Here is an 18,456-nt window from a genome sequence, read left to right on the forward strand (position 1 = left end):
TGCCACTGGTGTTATACAGTTTTAATCTTGGATATGTAGATTGGGGTTCTCTAGTTTATTTTATGATCTTGGGACATCAAACTTAAGCGATAACATTGCTATTTTTATACTTCTAAACCCAGGGAAGAGGCAAAAATACACATTTAGGTTTCATAGTAATGTGCAGACCCAGAACCCTGTGTGACTCCTATGTGCCATACATTAATTTTAACAAAATTGTTGCATTAATTTTTTTTTTAAAATGGTAGCTCTTAAGAATCCTAATTCAATATCAGGCCTTCATTGTGCTAGTTACAATACAAACAAGCACCCAGCAAGACAGCCTCCATTCCAGAGAATTTACAAAATGTTAAAATAAATGGGATAAAACATCTGAATATTTGTTATGGGCTAAAAGTAGATCATTAAGGACAAAGAAAGACTTTAATTGGCATATAAGAAACATACGTATCTTGAGAAAGAGAAAATAAGTTTGTCTATATTTTCCATATTGATCTGATCTTCCATCTCTCTCTCTCTCTACTGTGTGTGTGTGTGTGTGTGTGTGTGTGTGTGTGTGTGTGTGTGTGTGTGTGTAAAAATTGCACAAGCCCAGGAACAATTTTTACTGTAATTTTTACTTTTAGAGTAATTTATTTTACTGCTATTACCATCACAGAGAGTCTGTGTATGAATTTTGTTCATACATCAGAGGTTTTTGGGGCCAACTGTCTTTCCTCCTTCTCAGGTGCCTTATACCTCTTCCTGATGCTTGGCCCCCACTTATTTCTTTTCCTTCTGTGTCTCTCTTGCTTAGTAAGAAGGAAAGTGAATATTTTCTGAAACTCCGAGAACAATTTTTCTTGGTCAACACCAGTCTCCTCACACTCCGTGGCCTTTTCCAGAGCCAGTGCTTGGAAGTGGAGTCCCAGACTGACAACTTTTCTTGGTCTGGGCTGACATTTAGCTGCCAATACCAACCTCTTCCTCTGACTTTCTCAATCCAGTGGTGGTGCCCTGTTCTGTTCCTTGCTAGCTTTAGTTTAGAAGGCAGTAGTACACAGTACATTTCAATGCGATACTCTATGAACTAGCTGAATTGGTTAACAAAATCGAAAAGCTCAATAATGTCTTATTTTATTATTTTGAATGCGTGTGTCTATATATTTATGGTATTCACAGCAGTAAGACTATAATTAAAGTTGCAAAGGAGTTCTATTATAACCTTGTTTTCACTTGCTCAAAGCTTTCTGAAAATGTTGCCTTTGGGGCTGAAATTTTCTGCATCTTGTAAAGACCCTCACACTACAGGAAATCATCCTCCTAGCACAGTGTACAGAAGAGGCCATTCAGAAGCCTCAATGCTCTAAGACCCATCTCTGGAACCTTTAGGTACAGAGGGTCAGCGGGATGGAGGTTCCCAGCTATAGCAGGAGAAGAGACTGGGATCTGGTAGACTGATATGCAGCAAAGGGAAACAAAATAATTATCCTCTGAGAGCCAGCCCTGGCTCCATTTCACAATGTTCTGCAATGTCTAAACTTTCATTTTTTTTTTCTGTTGCAAAAATACAGCTGCTACAAAATCAGCTAATGTTCTGTTGTTCTATTAACTGGGCTTGGCAGAAAAATGCTGCAAGGCAAAAGCAATGACAAAGATGTGAACCCCTTCCCATTTCATTCACCTTAATGAGGTGTGAACCCAAATGGTTATGTAGTCCATTTAAATATTACCATTAACCCTGAGCTATTTTTTACTTTTTCTGTTTAAAATAACAATGTTACAGTTCCTCATCCAATGCACTCCACTAAAGTAGAAGTCCTGTGGAATACATAATATATTACCATATTATAAAGACTATACCATGATCCATACCCAAATGAAATAAAGTTGCACAGAATACAGAGAGCATTTTTAAAAAACTTTTGAGTGCTCAACTTTACCACCTTGATCATGTTGTTTTAATGTAGAGTTTTGTTGTTTTGGAATTTCCAAGGTTTTTTAATAAAGGAAAATGAAGAAACAAAGAAATTACATCATTTGCAATTATTTGCTAGGCAGTAATAGAACGTTGGGTATCAGGATCCCTCAGTTAAATTCCTGTCTCTAGGAGAAGGATGTTGTCTAATGGTTAAAGCAAAGGACTGAATTTTAGAATTCCTGGATGCTATTTGCATTTTAGTGAGGTTTTTCTTTATATAGTGGCCATTTATTTGTGGTACAGAATGCACTTTGTGAAGACAGGTATGCAACAGTTGCTGTGTTTTACTCATAGCATCATCAAGCACATAAGTTTGGCATATATGTTTTCTGAAAAGGCAATGTAATTCAATTAATGTAACTTGAGTTGCTGTATTAGCAACCTGGGATGAAATCCTGGCCCACTGAAGTCTATGAGATTGTTGCTATTAATTTCAGGGAGGGTCAGAATTTCACCCCTGGGCTTTATTCCCAGTTCTTCCAGAAGAAATCTGGTACAACCTCTGCTGTGTTCAGTTACCCCATTTGTAAAATAGGAGTGATGCTCCTGTCTCTCTTAGAATAGGAGTTTAAGGACTTGCTTAATAGTACAGAGGATTAGCAGTCTGTGGAAGCCATGAGACTAGAACTCAAGGTCTCCTGGCCCAGAGCATCTTACCCTGGACCAAAGAGTATTTTGATGAGGGAAAGAAACAGCAGCATCCATCTTGTCCATGTTAATTTTGGAGCTATAAATCCATCTAGTTGTTGGGAAACATTGCAAGAGGCTCAGTGGGTACTGAGAACATCTAAAGTACAGCGTGGCAAAAATATGAACTTTCAGAAATAATGAACAGTTGTAGTGCATGTGTGCAAATTGCAATTTTCTGTGGCTTATAACTCAGTCAAATGCACTTTTCTAGCCACAGGACTATCACCCTGCCAAATTTTAAGCCCTTGCTCCAAACCCTTGACAGAACTGGTGTGTAAAAAAAAAAAAAAAAAAAAAAAAAAAAAAAGTCTGAAAAATGGCCAAAGCTACCTATTTTTCACTGAACTGCGATTTTCAAGAATGATTTCGATGTTTTTGATCAAACTTTCAAAAATAATTTGATTTGAAACAGGTAGTAAGCATACAAATTTTCAGCCTAAAAAGGATGAACTTTGACAACGTTTTAAGCTACTTATAAAAGTTATAAGCCACTTAAGAAAATGTGGGGTCACAATGGAAAATGTTCAGCAATCTTAAAAATAGCATTACTACTGCATCACCTATAATTAACATTCATGTATTTTATTCAGGGGACTGTCTATTCTGGGATTGTGTGGCCACAAAATTTGATTTTGTTCTGTGACGGTACTGCTGACAGAAGCTGCTGTTGTGTCAACCACTTGCCACAGACTCCTGTTCCAGAATCTTGGCTTTCATTTACATTATCTTTCCTTGCCCTCTTGGTTGTGAAGAAACCTTGAAAACAAGGACAGTGTTCACCAAATCAGTGCTGAATTCCTAAGTGTGTGGGCACTTTAAACAATAGCTTAGAGAGCTGTGATCTTTCTTATATAGATATATATATATATATGACTCTGAAGCCTACAGATGACACATTTAAGTGTCAGTACTGGTAACAATTGCACAGCTGCTCATTTTAGCAGAAATTCAACAAATGAGATTTTCCCAGTCCCAAACTACCTCCCACTCTTTTCCAGATGGGGCACTGATTATCTATCAGTAAACCACATAGGAGCTGCTATGCTGATTATATTATTTTTCCCATTTAAAATTTTAAATGAAACTGCCACAAAACTTCCATTATTCTCATACCAGAAAGCCGCTAAATCCGGGGAATTTGCAGCAGACTGTAGGTTTCAGCTTTCCAGTGGAGGACATTGGGCTTTGATTATACTTGTAGCAAGACATACACTTAAGCAAAATACACAAAAACTATACAAATGAGAAATCAAAGGCTAGAATTTATATTTAGCACAATAACTAAATAAAAATGTTCAAGAAAGATGCCTATGACCAATATCAATACATATTAAATCTCTTTTCATCTGTTTGAGTAGTTAATATAGCTTTCAGCTACAGCAATCTCTCGTTGAGACCATTCAGTGTTTTGTTTTCCACATTGCCATTACTTCTTTCAGCTGATACAGTATGAAGAATTCCTGGTGGTTTGCTAGATCAGATGCAGAGTCCTGAATTCTATACAACAATAACAACCACAGATTCCCCCGGCATGGAAAAAGGCCTGCTATCCAGTCAATTAACTGGATGGCATGTAATTTACAAAATCCAGGGCAGATACTATTTTAGCAATTACATTAACTAAACACAATGTAAGAAAATGTTTTACATTTAATTTTTCCCATTTTTGACTTTTTTAATAAAATGAGAAGAAATAAAAAGAAAACAATCATTTTTTCTGGGATTTCTACTTTATGGTTTTTATTTTTGGTAATTTATGCTTAATAGTAGGAGTATACCTGTTAGTTTTAAAGGTATTATTATCAAACAAACAAAAAGCAAACTGACTTCCTGAGAGGAACTTCCTGATGTCCTTGCTCCCAGCAATGGTCTCAAAGCAATTATAAGGATTCTTTAGGGTGTACACTCTGCAAAAAAATTTTAGCACTAAAAAGATGTATTTTAGATTTATAACTTCTTCCCACACTTTTGGTTCAAGGGAATTTTATCAGTCTATGGCCCCAATCCTACAAAGAGCTCAATGCATGTGCAACTCTGAGCCTATGCGGAGCTTCAATTGACTTCAGGTTTGGGTCTAACAACAATTGCACTGCAGTTATTTTGGTCCTTTTGATAATGGTAGTTTGGTCATTTGGCACTTTATAACAGGTATTTGAAGCCATGCGTAGTCTGCAAAGGCTTTTTATAAAAATGCATGTGAAGAAATTTATTCTTCAAGTGCTGTACACAAATATTAAGCTTTTTTTGGTAATATCTGAAGCAATTACAGTACATTGAGTATTAACTTTCCAAAATTCAACTTTTAATTCCCAACCTTTTTAGAATATTATACACTCCAAAAAGTTTCAGATTGGTACAGACCAATAGTTTTTATACCTATGTTCATTAATAAGCTGCAAATCTATTTGATTTGATCACATTTAATAAAAACATCAATATTAAGTTGAAAATCTACATGTGACAGCTTTCAGCTTAGAGCAATTTTTTATTGTCAGTGAAACGCCTGAAAAATATAAATTTGTACATAGAACTTCATTCACTGTCACATTTTTGGCAGTAACGGAGGCCACTCATGCCACTATTGAGGATTAGACCCACAGACAAGCACATTAAATAGGGTGACAGAATTTTTTAAAAGCCAGGGCCTAACCTATAGTTAGCACCTAAATCAAGAAGCCTGATTTTGAAAAGTTTCCAGCACTTTGCAGCTCCCATTTAAACCCGTTTTCAGTGTTTGCACTAGGAGCTTTTTATCCTGTAATTCCTTGAACATCCAAAATTCCCATTCACTTCAAATTCAATGGGAATTTTGGGGGCTCACAAAAGGTAGGCATGGGGAGTAGGTGGCTTCACCTTAATGACAACTGAGTGAATCCTGCTGATTTTCTTTTTCTTTCTTTCTTTCTTTCTTTCTTTCTTTCTTTCTTTCTTTCTTTCTTTCTTTAATACAATTATTTTTAAAAAATAAAGATAATCTTCTAGTATATATAGTAGGAGTAGCGTATTTTCGATTCGGTACTACTCTATCTGTATCTATGCCGTAATATATATTATATTTATCAGAGGTGTGTAGTTACCGTGATAAGTAAGATTTTAAACCTCTTTCCACAATGAATGGGAATTACGACAAACTTCTGTTCAAGAACAAAATCCGTGCGTGCATCTGCAGCATTTGAAACAATGCAGTCAGCACAGTTCTCCAGCGCGCGCGCACAGAGATTTGCGTTTATACAGCAAAAGGATCGAGTCAATTGAAGTACTGATTTCAGGTCCCTGACCTGTCTGGGGCTGCTGGTGCCGCCTCCGGCTCCTCTCTCTCTCTCTCTCTCTCTCTCATTGGGTGTTGCGGTATGAATATGCAAATAAATCCCCCCCTCCCCTGCCTTAGCTTTTTTCTTGGTTTCTTATGCAGCCGCCAGGCGGAAACGAAGAGCCGCGCTTCCCAAGGGCTCCGGCGGGCAGATGGGGAGTCGGGGAATGGGTGGTTTAGTGGGTGGTGGTTAAGGGGAGCCACCGCCGCTGGCCCGGCCAATCGGAAAGAGGTGGAAGGAGGCCAAGTACGCACTAGCTCCGCGCTAGTATCGCCAGCTCATTCTGCAGTCGCAGAGGGGGGAGAGAGAGGGAGAGAAAGAGAAGGGAAGGAAAAAAAGAGGCAGCAACACACATACAGAGACCAGCCCAGCTCCACACACACACACACACACACACACACACACAAAGGTCTCAGCCTCTCCTGGATCGCGTTCAAGTCAGCCACCAAAACCTACTCTCCAGCCTTGCAAGTCAAAGAGGAAGGAAGATTGGAAAGCGAGAGGAGGAGGAGAAGGAGGAGGGGGCTGCCCACTGCCTATAGACTTTAACTTTACCGCCTTTTCCCCTCCTCTGGCCAAGAATTTTCTTCCTGTTTGGTGTCTCCATTTAAAAAAAAAACTGAGCAAACAGTAATATTTTTTTCTTTTTTTAAAAAAGAAGGCCACTTGCTGGAAATCCAAACAAAAACAAACAAACAAATCACACCGAGCGCTTGAGAAAAGAATAAATTTGTTACCTGAGACATGTGAAGCCAACGGCCCTGTGTTGTGTGTTACAGATTTCAGGATCCCATTTATTTAATGCAATACAGTGCAATGGTATGTGGCGTTGAAAATTATGCTTTTTCCCCCCTTTCCATTTGCTTGGTTGTTCCCTCTTTTCCCCCTCCAGGCTGCGATTGTGTCTCTGTGGTTTCCAGAGTGGATGTTATATCCCCTTCCTAAAAGCTGATATCACTTCTGTTTTACAGGATGAGATATAAGTGGTGGATTGTTTGTTTATATTTTGCTTTTTTGGCAGCTTTTGTATATGGGTCACACTTTTATGCCAGGAATCAGTTGATGGGAGTTTGCGTCCAAAAGTGCTGAACTTGGCACATGTCCTGCTTCAACTTTCCCCCCTCCCCCTCTGCTCTGGCAGGCAGCTATCAGTTATACGCTGCAAAGGATTAATGAAAATGCTACTTTATTTGTATCTCGCGACAGTTTTTGTTTCCCCGTCTTGTTGCTGTAGTTTCTTTTTTTGTTCACCCCTTTGATTCTTTTCCTCCTAACCGTCTGGATATATTTTGTAATGAATACACTTTTCACCCTGAATGTGTACTTTTGAGGAAAAGTGCCATTGATCCTCTGTTTGCTGTGCTAAATAGTTAATTTATCTCGGGTGCTGCATGTTGCAGTATGAACTGTTCGTTTGGTATCTCTGAATTTGTATTTTTAAAGTTACTTTTGTGGCTTTCCTGTGGTTTCTCTCTCCCCTTTTTTACCCTACTGTTTTGCTGTGGGAGCCGTGCATGTTGTACTTTTAATTCATTCCTTTCTTCTCTGTGTGTGTGTATGTGTGTCTGTCTGTCTGCTTTCCCCTCTTGTCCTCTCCTCGCCTGTGTGTCTGGGCCACATTTTAATGCACAATATCCCATCCATTAAGTTGTGGTTGAATGCGGAGTGTGTGAGGACTTGGCAGCTCTCAGGTTGAAGGGGGCGGGGAAGCCAGTTTCGACTTTGACACAAGATGCCGATGTGGCGTGATCTGAATTATTATTAGGGCTGCGAAAATGGCCATCTTCTCCTACTCCTGCTGCTGGAAAGGGCTGCCATTGAACTTGAGACGGGACAGACAAGATCTCCAAGTTTTTTTTTTTTTTTTTTTTAAGTACAGTAGCTGGCAGGGAAAAGGCGCCAAAATACACAAGACTTAACTCTAACTTTCTTTGAAGTGATCTTGAGCCGCAACCCATGTAACTTAACATTGAATCATAGGGAAAAAAGTTAACTTTTGAACTCTGATTTGTATAGACATTTACATCAATCTCTTAAAAAAACCCATAATAAATCTAGAAAGTCATATAAACTGTCAGAAAAGATACAGCTGCAACTATTTTTTTGTGTGTGTCCAGGAAGTTTAAGATTAGTTAATGTGAGTTTTGAGAGAATTTGCTATATTAGCGAGAATTGGTTTCCATTCCTTTGTAAGGCTGCAAACGTGACCTTTACGCAGTCAGGGTAAAAACTGCAGCGTTGTGTAACACAAAACGTTGTGGTTTACAGTTTTTACATTTGAGGTTTGATGTTTTCATTTTTTCTGGTCTGGGAGACAGAGAAAGCTCGAGTATTAGAGTCACCATCAAACCATATGTGGACAGAGGTCAAGCACACACACACACCCAGTGAGCTAGATAGGTGTGTGTGTGTGTATTTCTGATCATTCCGAAAAAAATAGTAACACTATGATTAAAATATATTAATATATTTATAGGTGTGATGATACTATAGTGAGTTACAAGTTTTACTGTTCACATTTCAAAAAACCTATACTGAAAAATTAAACTGCATATAAAAATGAATTGAGACTTCGTGAACAGATAAAAATATTGAGAGTTTCATTGTTTATTTCCCCAGTTACATTTATTTTCTATCGTAATCGGACAGATGTAATATACTCAGGAAAATTGAACAAGACTATAATTATATGACATTATAAACATCTGGAGCGTTGCTGTATAGTTGAATATGATATCACAAGGAACCCTGAATCATAAGGAATCCTGAATCGCCTTGCAATTCACAATTACTGGTCATATTATATTTAATATATATTGCACACAGTATAACATTGTGATGTATATAATACATAATTTAGTCAATCTATGCTATATGTGTGTGTACACATGTAAATATTTGTGTATATAACGGGTATAAGCTTAATTTTCTTACTGCTGATGAAGTTGAAAAGTTGATGTTACAACATGGATAGCTGCATATAGCTTGTCTTTTGTGTCACAAGGGCCTGGTGAAACAGAAATTTAAGAGGAGGCGATTCTTGCATACTGAATTATTTGAAATAGCTGCAAAATGTCTGAAAGGGATGGTTTTTATTTTTAAAAAGATCCTATTATAATATTCAGACAGAAATTGATAATTCTCTGTATTTTGTAGATAATTCGGAAATTCACACCCTTGTACACTAAAATAAACAGGTATATACAGTCCAACATTAACAATATCTTTCTCTTGATTTTGAGGCATAAAACGATGTTCTGATTGACAACCAAAATACTAGAACAAAGGACACCAACTGGAATCCTACATTAGCAAGAATATAGACTTGATGACATAACAGGCCTTTCCATTTCTAACTTTTAGGATCCTCTGGAAATATAACTACAAACGCTCTGTAGAATGTGTAGATATTGTGTGTGAAAACAGAGCGAGTATGAGAGCATGTGTTTCCATAGGAGTCCAATAGAACTCAAATCTGAATCGTCCGTGGAAAACTGCTGCGGAGGGCAGCGAAAGTTTGTTTGGCCTTTAGTTTCAAAAAGTGTTTCTAGTTTTTCACATAGTCGAGCTGGCTAGCCTCGTATTGTATTTGAAATCAGTGCTGCTCGGTGAGTTTCAAACTGTAAATGTGCATGAAATGTAGACAGAGTGAGACACTGTTCCTGTATAACAGCGTGCGTTGGTATTTCGGCACTAACGTTATTAACAGTGATTTTCTCAGCTTAGTTTTGTCCCCGGGGAACACAAATAGCTCCCAGTGAAATAAGTACAGGATGCCAGATAGGGGGTATTGGGGGATGCTGGGAAGAGGAAAGACCAGACTGGTATTAATTTTCCGAGAGAGAATTTAAAATACCGATTAGACAATTGCGATGTAATAAATAGATAGGCGCATTTGACTCTTTATCTCTTACAGGAGCCTTCGCTTTAGTTGTGGCTGTTTGTTTTATGAAGTTTCACATATATAAAATGCATACCCTCATCACTCCCTCAAGCTGCCACTGGCAGAATATCGTGTTCCCATTCCGGTGATGGCATAGCAGCTTCTCTAAGCACTAGCGCAGAGCAAACCAGTTCTCAGTGTCATTCAATGGGTCAGGTGGCGAATGTGTGTGTGTGTATGTGTGAATATTACAGACATATGTGGCTTTTTAAACACTATATGAAGGTCTGTTTATCTCCAGTATATACAGAAGCGAATATTGCAATGCTAGGAAACGTAGTGTTATGAGAAATTGTCAGAAAGACAGGATATTAAATAATACATAACTTGCAACAATAGTAGCTTATTTTTAGGTGCTTTGAGGTGTTTGAGCTACCTTCATAAAGAATTTCGCTGTATGCCAAGGCCCAGTCGCAGTTATGGTTTGCTTTCACTAACTACCATGTCCTTAAAAAGTCAGGCACATGAGACATCAGCATTCATATATATCTGTACCTAAGCAAATAACTTTTAAATCTCTCCTGGGTTAATTTGCAGAAGAGGTAATCCTAATTTAGGGGGGGCGGGGAGGGGGGAGAGAGAAAAAGAAAGAAAACGGGGAAAAAAGCAATCTTGCAACCATCTTTAGAATGTATATTTCATCTTGTAGGCTTATGTGCTGGCGGAGGCTGTAGGGGAATTTCTGTACCTTTGTACTTGCGAGTAAAACTTTCTCTACTTCCGAGACGCTATTAACCATGTTGTTTTTATAGTTTGCTTATTAAAGAGGGGGCATTTATTGAGATGAATCACCATACCGTTTCCACTTCGTCCCTACGGATGTCTTCCCAGAATGAGTTTGGTTAATCCTGGCTAACACATCTATTCCTGGAAAGGCCTGGAGTTAGTCTGGTATTTTGTTAAATAAGTAGCGCTGGTGTGCTGGTGCGTCAGTGTTAGTGAGTGAAGGGCCGGGCGCTGTGTGTGCAGGGCGCCTGAGGACAGAGGGAGACAGACACAGCCGGCCACACGGGGCCCCAAGCAGTCAGCCTCATCTCTCTCTCTCTCCCCCTCCCTGGCTAGTCTTCTTTGTCTCACTTAGTGGAAGTGAAAACCAGTTATTAACAACAGCGAATGTATACGTGTATGTATAATCCCCAGTCCTTGTTCCTATTCCAGTGTGTGTGTATGTGAATGTGTCTGAGTGGGGATATCAACCGCACCCATCTAACTCTGCAGTTTCTTCTGGCTTGTAGAAACCCCAAGGCTCATTGGCTCTCCTTACCTTGTTCCTCTTCTTTGTCCTGCTGTTCGAGTTCAGACGCTTGTCACACTTTGTTGCTTTTAGTGTAAATGTCTTTGGCGAAAAAAGGGTCCCTTTCCCAGTACATACCCGGAGGAGGGGCTAGTTATAAAATCTGTGCAACTCACAGAGGCAGCATTTCTAGTGGGGTAAGGGGTGAGTTGGGGGGGGGGGGAGAAGGCTATTACAGCTTTAAAGCAGACCCGCAGTAATGGCTGGTTGTGTAGGAGTCCAAGCGCTTAAAGAGGTGTTCAAGGACATTAGTGCATTTGTGCCAAGGGGAATGTCTTTTATGGTAAATTAACTCCAGTTAAATTGAATATTTATTCAAAGGGAAACTCCAGTATTTAAAGCTGGCGTTATCAGCTTTTTGCAGTGTCTGGCACAAGATGATAGGATTTGGTGTATTCTGTGCAAGATACGAAATGAAGTGTGTTCACTAGGGTTAACCCCGAGTTTGCCTCATCGCTTCTGGCGTGAGTGCGCGCTCTGAACTTGCTTGTCACTTTTATATACGACTCTTACCAGGAAGAAGACGTGACTTGTTCAAACACCGATGCTTTGAGCAAAGCCTGAAAGTGCAGCTAGCCACCAGAATGGATGTAGATAGGTTTCTTTTAAGGGTTAATGTGTTGGGCTCTCGCTGTTTCCTTTGACATTACCTGTCTTGTACGAACCCCCCTCCCTTTCCCCCTTCCTTTGGCTTGTAAATTTATGGGAATTGCAGCTGGTAGACTTGTCAAGCTCTCCTCATTAAGAGCCCTCTTTGAAAATGGGCTGTGTTTGAGCATTTCCCTAATGAGGACAGGACGGGGTTAAAAAGTGACCATTTCATGGTTGACTTGAACCTGCCTACTTTTCTTGATGTGTCGTTGTGAATAACTGACGTGAATAACTCCCACTTTGGGAAAGGAAAAGTCACTGGTCCCTTCAGGACAATTTAGACTAGAGAGGCTCTCAATACCGAAACACAGGGAAGGTTTAAACTTCAGGCTGCTGCAGGAGCTGGCACTGATCAGGCGCTTCGTCAGCTTCTCGTTCCCCTTTGTGTCACCACCACCAGCAGCAGCAGCGCGCCTGGGGTGGGTGCCCCCTCCCCCCGAGATCTGCACTGCATCACACCGCCCTCCCTACAGGAGGAGAAATAAGTTTCATTCACTACATTCCTGGAGCAAGAAACTCGTCCTCGGGCTTCAGCTTCCTAGTAAAGCTGGTTTGGAAGATTGAAACCAGACTTTGCTACCGCGGGCCCCATCCTCCAGATTTGTTTGATGCCCTTCGAGTTGCTGCTTGCACCCCACTGGGCACGCCAGGGGAGAAAGCCGCCCCCCCCGAAAGCTGGCCTGACCTCCCCCTATCGCATAGCCTCTACGGAAAGGAGCCTGCCCCGCAGACTACCCCGGTCCCTGAGGGCGTGTGCTGCTCAGGCTGCGACGGCAAGGCGGAGGGATGGGGGCCATGTGTAAGGGGCTCCCTGGCAGGGAGACAAAAAGCAGCCCAGAGTAGGAGGCCCCATTGCACTGTCAGCGAAAGCCCAGCAGCCCCTCGGGTTTTAGGTGCACAGGGCATTAACAGTGAAAAACGCAACCCGAGAGACAGGGCTGCATGCTGGGCATGCAAAGAACAAGGAGCCCCGGCTTCCACCACCGCTCTGGGTTGGGTTGAATGAGTGGCGATGTGGCGAAGTTTCACGCTTTTAGCTTCCCGCCCAGGCCCCCGCCTCTCCTCGCGGGGTGCGCGCAGCGGCTCCTCCTGGGCTGGTGGGCAGAGGCCAGAGTAGAGAGCCAGGTTGTTGCAGCCCCAGCCCCTTTCTGTCTCCCTGTGAGGGAATTTTCCACTGGGCACTTCCCAGGACAAGCAGAGGGAAGTGGGTTTATTACTGGCAGTGCTCTGAAATAGCTGCTGCAATAATCTTTGTACCAACTCCCCCTCTTCCCCCCCAAAAGCCTTCTTTCACCCGAAGGGAGGGGAAAATTAGGCATGTTTGTAAAACGTGCTGGATTCTTCTACAGTGGTAGATGATTGATGAAGAGGAGGAGGAGGAGGGGGGTGGTGAAGATCTGGTGGAAAAAAGGAATGTGTTTGCAGGAGGAGGAGTGTAAGCGATGATTGTGTAATTAAATAATTAAAAACAATCCTCAAGTCTCATTTGGGGAAGCGAACTGGAAGGGGGTCCCCAGGGTGTAACCGGTGGATTTTCCAACTTCCAAGTTTTGCAGCAAGCGAGAGAGGGAGCAAATGGGGAGGGAGAGAGGGAGAGATTTATCGTTTTGAATTTTCAAGAGATCATTTTTATTATAGTGGGCGTTTGGAAAGCAGCCTCTTAACATTGCCCACATTAGAGAGAGAGAGGGAGGGAGTGGATAGGCAGAGAGAGGCACAGGCTGCTGCGAGAGAAGCCCGGAGATTGCGCGCTGCGAAGCATTTCCCAGCCTTGGGGGACTCACACTCTCACTCACTCTCTCACATACGCACATGGTCTCTTCCTTGCAAAGTTTCGCCTGCGATTACTCCGGGACTTTCCTGCTCCGCTCTGGGCTGTAACCTTGAACTTTGGTAGCGTGGTGACAGTGCAACCACCGCCGCCGCCACCAACATCTTAAAAAAGCAAACAACAAAAACCCTCCCGTCCACCTCCCCCACCCCCGAAAAAATCCTTCATCCGAAAACCAGCAGCAGCAGAAGCAGCAAAAGCGAGACTCCTGAGCCGCCGACAACAAGAGGGTTAAAAGTGTAGATTGGATTTCACCCCGGGAAATCTAGCACACGGAGTGAACTTGAATCTTTGGCTATTTAAGGAGGACTGGGGTTTGCTGTGAAGTTGTGGTGATCCAGGGCAGAATCCCGTCCTGATTGATTTCATCTTCCTTGAGTTCTCAGATGTCTAAAATGAATAGATGAAATTATTCCCTTTTGAGGCTTTTCTTAGGGGCTCTCCGGGAAGTGTGTTCTCAAAGCGAAGTCATGATGTATTCTCCCATCTGTCTCACTCAGGTACAGATGCATTTTGATTTTATATTTTATATATTTTTATTTTATATATATATATATATATATATATATATATATATATAAAGCCACATATAATATGGTTCTCAATGAGTCATGCTAATAGTAGTAACGGCTTAAAGCATAATTATAGCTGCTTGTCAGGGTCCAAACTCCTGTTGCAAAATAGAACAGCAGAGAACAAACTGTACAAGGCCATTGTTTTGGGGGAGATTCGTTGAAAGTTCCATCCCTAGATAAATACTGCTAAATTGTTGCATAAAAAGCCAAAGGTAAAAAACAATATAAATGAATATAATTAAAAAGCGGGTTTGAAAAGTTCTGATTAGACTGGAGAATATTGATCTGCTGTCTTTTCTGCTCTCCTGTTTACTCACTCAATGTCTAATACAAGGGTTTAAGAAGAAAAGTGTTATTTTTAATTGAACATTGACTGATGTAAAAGTAATACTGTTCCACGCTGAATTAATAATCTATAGTCTGCCAGCAGTATGAGGTTGATTAGAGTGAGAATGACCAAACTACAGGATTTTTTTTTTATTTGACTGTCTAGGGACATAACATTTTTCTTGTTTAATGTTGGTGTTTTATAATTTTATAAATTAGCATGCAACTTCAAAAGCAAAAATTATCTTTTATATAAATTGCACGTATAGTTATTGTCATGCTTTGGTGGTAACTGACTTTTTGGATCTTATAAGAAAAACAAGCAATAATTGTCTATGCTGCATCCAAGATTATATGTTTTGAGAAATTTTGGACAAACTGTGCAATATTGTTTCAAGTAGGGGAGATATAGAGAATAGATTCTGGAAAATCCAGGGTTTTATGAAGATATTTAAAACGTGGTGAAGGAAACAGAATACGGATCTACAGTTCTTTTGAAACTATTATTTTAAACAGTAGAAAGTAACACATCAGAAGTTACCGCAGAGTATATTTATTATCACTTTAACAAGAAATACATGTATTGGTGCTAGAACATATTCCAAAGAGTAAACTAACTCTAAAGCTATGGGATTGTTTTCAGCAGTTTTTAGTAAAAGTCTGCCTTAGGAGGATGTGATGTAAACTGATTAACTGATAGCTGCTTGTGTCCACATTGGTGCAACAAATAACTAAAGAAAAGTGAGAATGTAAATCTAGTGTTATATTATTGTAAATCTAATATTAATGCAGTTATACTTGTACAGAGGACAAATAATTATGATTTCAATTATTTGACAATTAAAAACATTGTGATTTAAAAGGACTGAAGCATTCAGAAATTGTGAATGAAGATGAAAACAAAGATAAGGCTTATTCATTGATTGGATACAGTCCTGTAGCTTTTTGGCTGACACATTTTTTATTGTTTATATTTTGTTTGGCATCTATGTGTGATTGACTTAGATATGGATATTTTGAGCAAGTAAATGTCAACTAAACTGGACAAGAGTATTAAGTTTTTTTGTAGTTTAAAATAAATAATTATATTATAACATATAGATTGCACTATGTATTGAAGATATGCATATATGTTTGCAGGTACGCACCTAGGAATTACTTCTGGTGTAATCCATGTTTAGCAGATTTTTCCCCCCTTCATCAGCTGTCCTCTCTTAAAAAAAATATTGACAAGTTAATGGGTCTTCTGTACATGAGTGTACATCTAAGACTAATACAAATGAAATAAAATAGTTTTTACATTATATTAAAGTAATAGGGCAAATTCTCATTCCCACCTGTAATATAGCGGATAAGGTCTTTTGCTATTTCCAGGTCTTATGACATTTTTTTATATGTTTGGTTTACATCTTTTTTTCAAATCTATATTAACATGTCACTATGTATATGTTTATAAAACTTAATTTATGGGATTTATGCAAGCATAAATAAAAGAGCATTATCTTGCGCTGATGTATTAGGAACTTGTGTATATATATAAATATAGCCCTTTCCAATCATGCTGTATCATATGACTATTTAAATAGGCAAATTTAGTAATATACATTGGGAATACAACTGTAGCAGTTCTGATTTTCTTTATTTGTAAAAATTTCTATCCTCTGTTTGAACTGATTGAAATTTATTTACTAATTCCCCTCCTCTTGTCTCCAATTTGAAGGTTAGGTTTACTTGCTTTGTTTTCTCTTTATTTTTTTTTTAAAGTAGAATATCACTGAATCTGATATGAAGTTGTGATTAGCAGTTTGGAAAAACCTGGATAAAATTATTTTAATTTCTATTGTAGTTTCTATTTGTATGATGGTCTGGACATATTTTGACTCTAGTGCTGTGTGCTCATCACAAAATATTCTGTTAAAACTTGTAAGCACAGATCAAAATAGCGCTTTACAAAAGTTGTAGTTCAGTTTGTGAGGATATCGCATTGTAGCCTCTTTTTAGAGTAGATCTGTGGGTTTGTTAAGCCAATACTTGGCAATTGGGAACGTTTCCCATCGCCAGTTCAAATACCTGTACGTTAGTATACAGACATCACATACAATGTATTTTCCCCCACTCTCTCCTCCTGTGTTGGAATGAATATAAACTCCAATTTATCTCTCTTGACTGAGACATGATAGGATGCAGTTACCGCATGCCTTTAAATGCTCAGGCTCTTGTGATATATTTAACACGGTTTATTTTTATATTGCTATAAAATATTGTTTAGTTATAGGGAAAAATAATAAAAATCCATACAATGAAATTGTGAATACAAGATTTTCTATGGGTAATTGCTAGACTTTTGCCTCATTTTCTGTATCATAGTTCTCTAATTTGAATGTAGATGGATTGATATGAAATTTAGGAAGAGGTAAGGTGAGGGGGAAGGAGAAGGGAAATACATTTCTCTTGTAAACTACTCTGAAAAAGGAAGCTTGGCCTATCTGTCAGCATTATATTGTGATTACAGTGTAGGTATTTGTTCATTTATTTGCAAGCTATATACATATTTCAGAATAACCTCCACGTTAGTTTAAATTGTTGATGCATATTGGTTCACCTGAACCATTTGTTACGACACTTGAAAATCTTACCTTCATAAATCACTTTATTGCAAGAGCAGTTATGATTCACATGGGTAAGTGCCACATAAAAATCATTTTTTTTCAATATTGCCTCTACCAATGTTAGGGAAAAAATCAAATTTAGTAGATGGCTTTTTAGGAGGTTGAGCAGAGAATGTGTATGATTAATAGCAAATCTCCATTTAGGATCATTTTTATGGGGCACTTCTTGTCAAGTAATGTTTCATTTGAAAGGAATCCAGATGCACAATGAATCTCTCAAAGATATTTGATAATACTGCTTTACAGCAGGACATAACTTGCTGCTTTTCTACTTTGTATTTTTCTTGAACATATATTTTATAGTTACAGTATTTGATGATATTGTAAAACAAAACCCTAGTCATAATAAAAAAAATAAAGTTTCTCTTTGTGTAGAGAAAAATTAAACTACTAGAGTGTCAGACCTGAAATTTAAGTATAAAATGACTTATGGTTTTGGATACGATTGGATATTATTGTTAATATTCAATATAGTACCTAAAAGTAAAGTCAAACCAAAAAAGTTCATGATGTCCTTATTAACCACCCCCCCGAACTGCTTGATATACAATATTTTATGTATTTTAAACTATAAGCACTGCAGCCTACTTTAAATGTAGAGGAAATTACAGTATTTGGGACAAAAGGACTCCCCCCACTCTAATCCCCTCCCCCCAGAAGTTACAGGTTTCAAAATCTGTAATAAAATGAATTAGAAATGTTATATGTTAAACCTTTTTGCGACATATGTTAAAATCAAAATGTTATTAAATGACTTTCTTTAAGATAACTTTCTGAGGAGAAAAAATAAACTTTCTGTAGTAGTTCTAATGAGAGGAAAAAGCATGGCATCAGAAAGTGTATGGCGATAGGGAAGTCTTATCGTGGGCTGTGGTTGCTCAGTGCAGTACTGCCTTCCCACACAAAGAACAGATTGTGGTTTAACTCTTTGCCTGGCCTAGGTTTGTGTGCCAGTATAGTATCAGAAATGTTCAAATCTCTGCTGGAAACTACTGAACAGTTTAATCATTGCCTTTATGTTTCACACTGTAATAAGAGTATTTGCATCCTTTACTGTTCAATTTTGGTTCAGATTTTTTTTCTTGTGAAGGTAATGTTTGGCCATATGTGCAACTGTGCTCACAACTTTTTTTTGGGGGGTGGGGGGAGGGGAGGAAATTAGGGGTGAAAAATCAAATTTTACATGATTTTAACATTCAGAATAC

The 18,456-nt window shown here is 39.0% G+C and overlaps 1 protein-coding gene across 36 annotated transcripts in view; it reads left to right on the forward strand.

Annotated features, from left to right (window-relative positions):
• The first annotated feature begins 6,077 nt into the window (after window positions 1-6,077).
• Window positions 6,078-18,456, forward strand: part of NFIB (nuclear factor I B) — a 219,908-nt gene continuing 207,529 nt past the window's right edge. For 26 of the 36 annotated variants that reach the window (XR_010588659.1, XR_010588660.1, XR_010588663.1 and 23 more), the window contains exon 1: window positions 12,305-14,180. Coding sequence is in view for 31 of the 36 variants with exons in the window: in XM_065549507.1 (XP_065405579.1) it covers window positions 14,151-14,180 (30 nt within the window). In the remaining 5 variants the exon portion in view is untranslated. Of the gene's footprint in view, window positions 6,781-12,304; window positions 14,181-18,456 lie in introns of those variants that run through there. The other 10 variants (XM_065549508.1, XM_065549511.1, XM_065549524.1 and 7 more) reach the window with 1 other exon arrangement.

The sequence above is a fragment of the Chrysemys picta genome, chromosome 6, assembly GCF_011386835.1.
Source record: "Chrysemys picta bellii isolate R12L10 chromosome 6, ASM1138683v2, whole genome shotgun sequence".
Lineage (NCBI taxonomy): Eukaryota > Metazoa > Chordata > Testudines > Emydidae > Chrysemys > Chrysemys picta.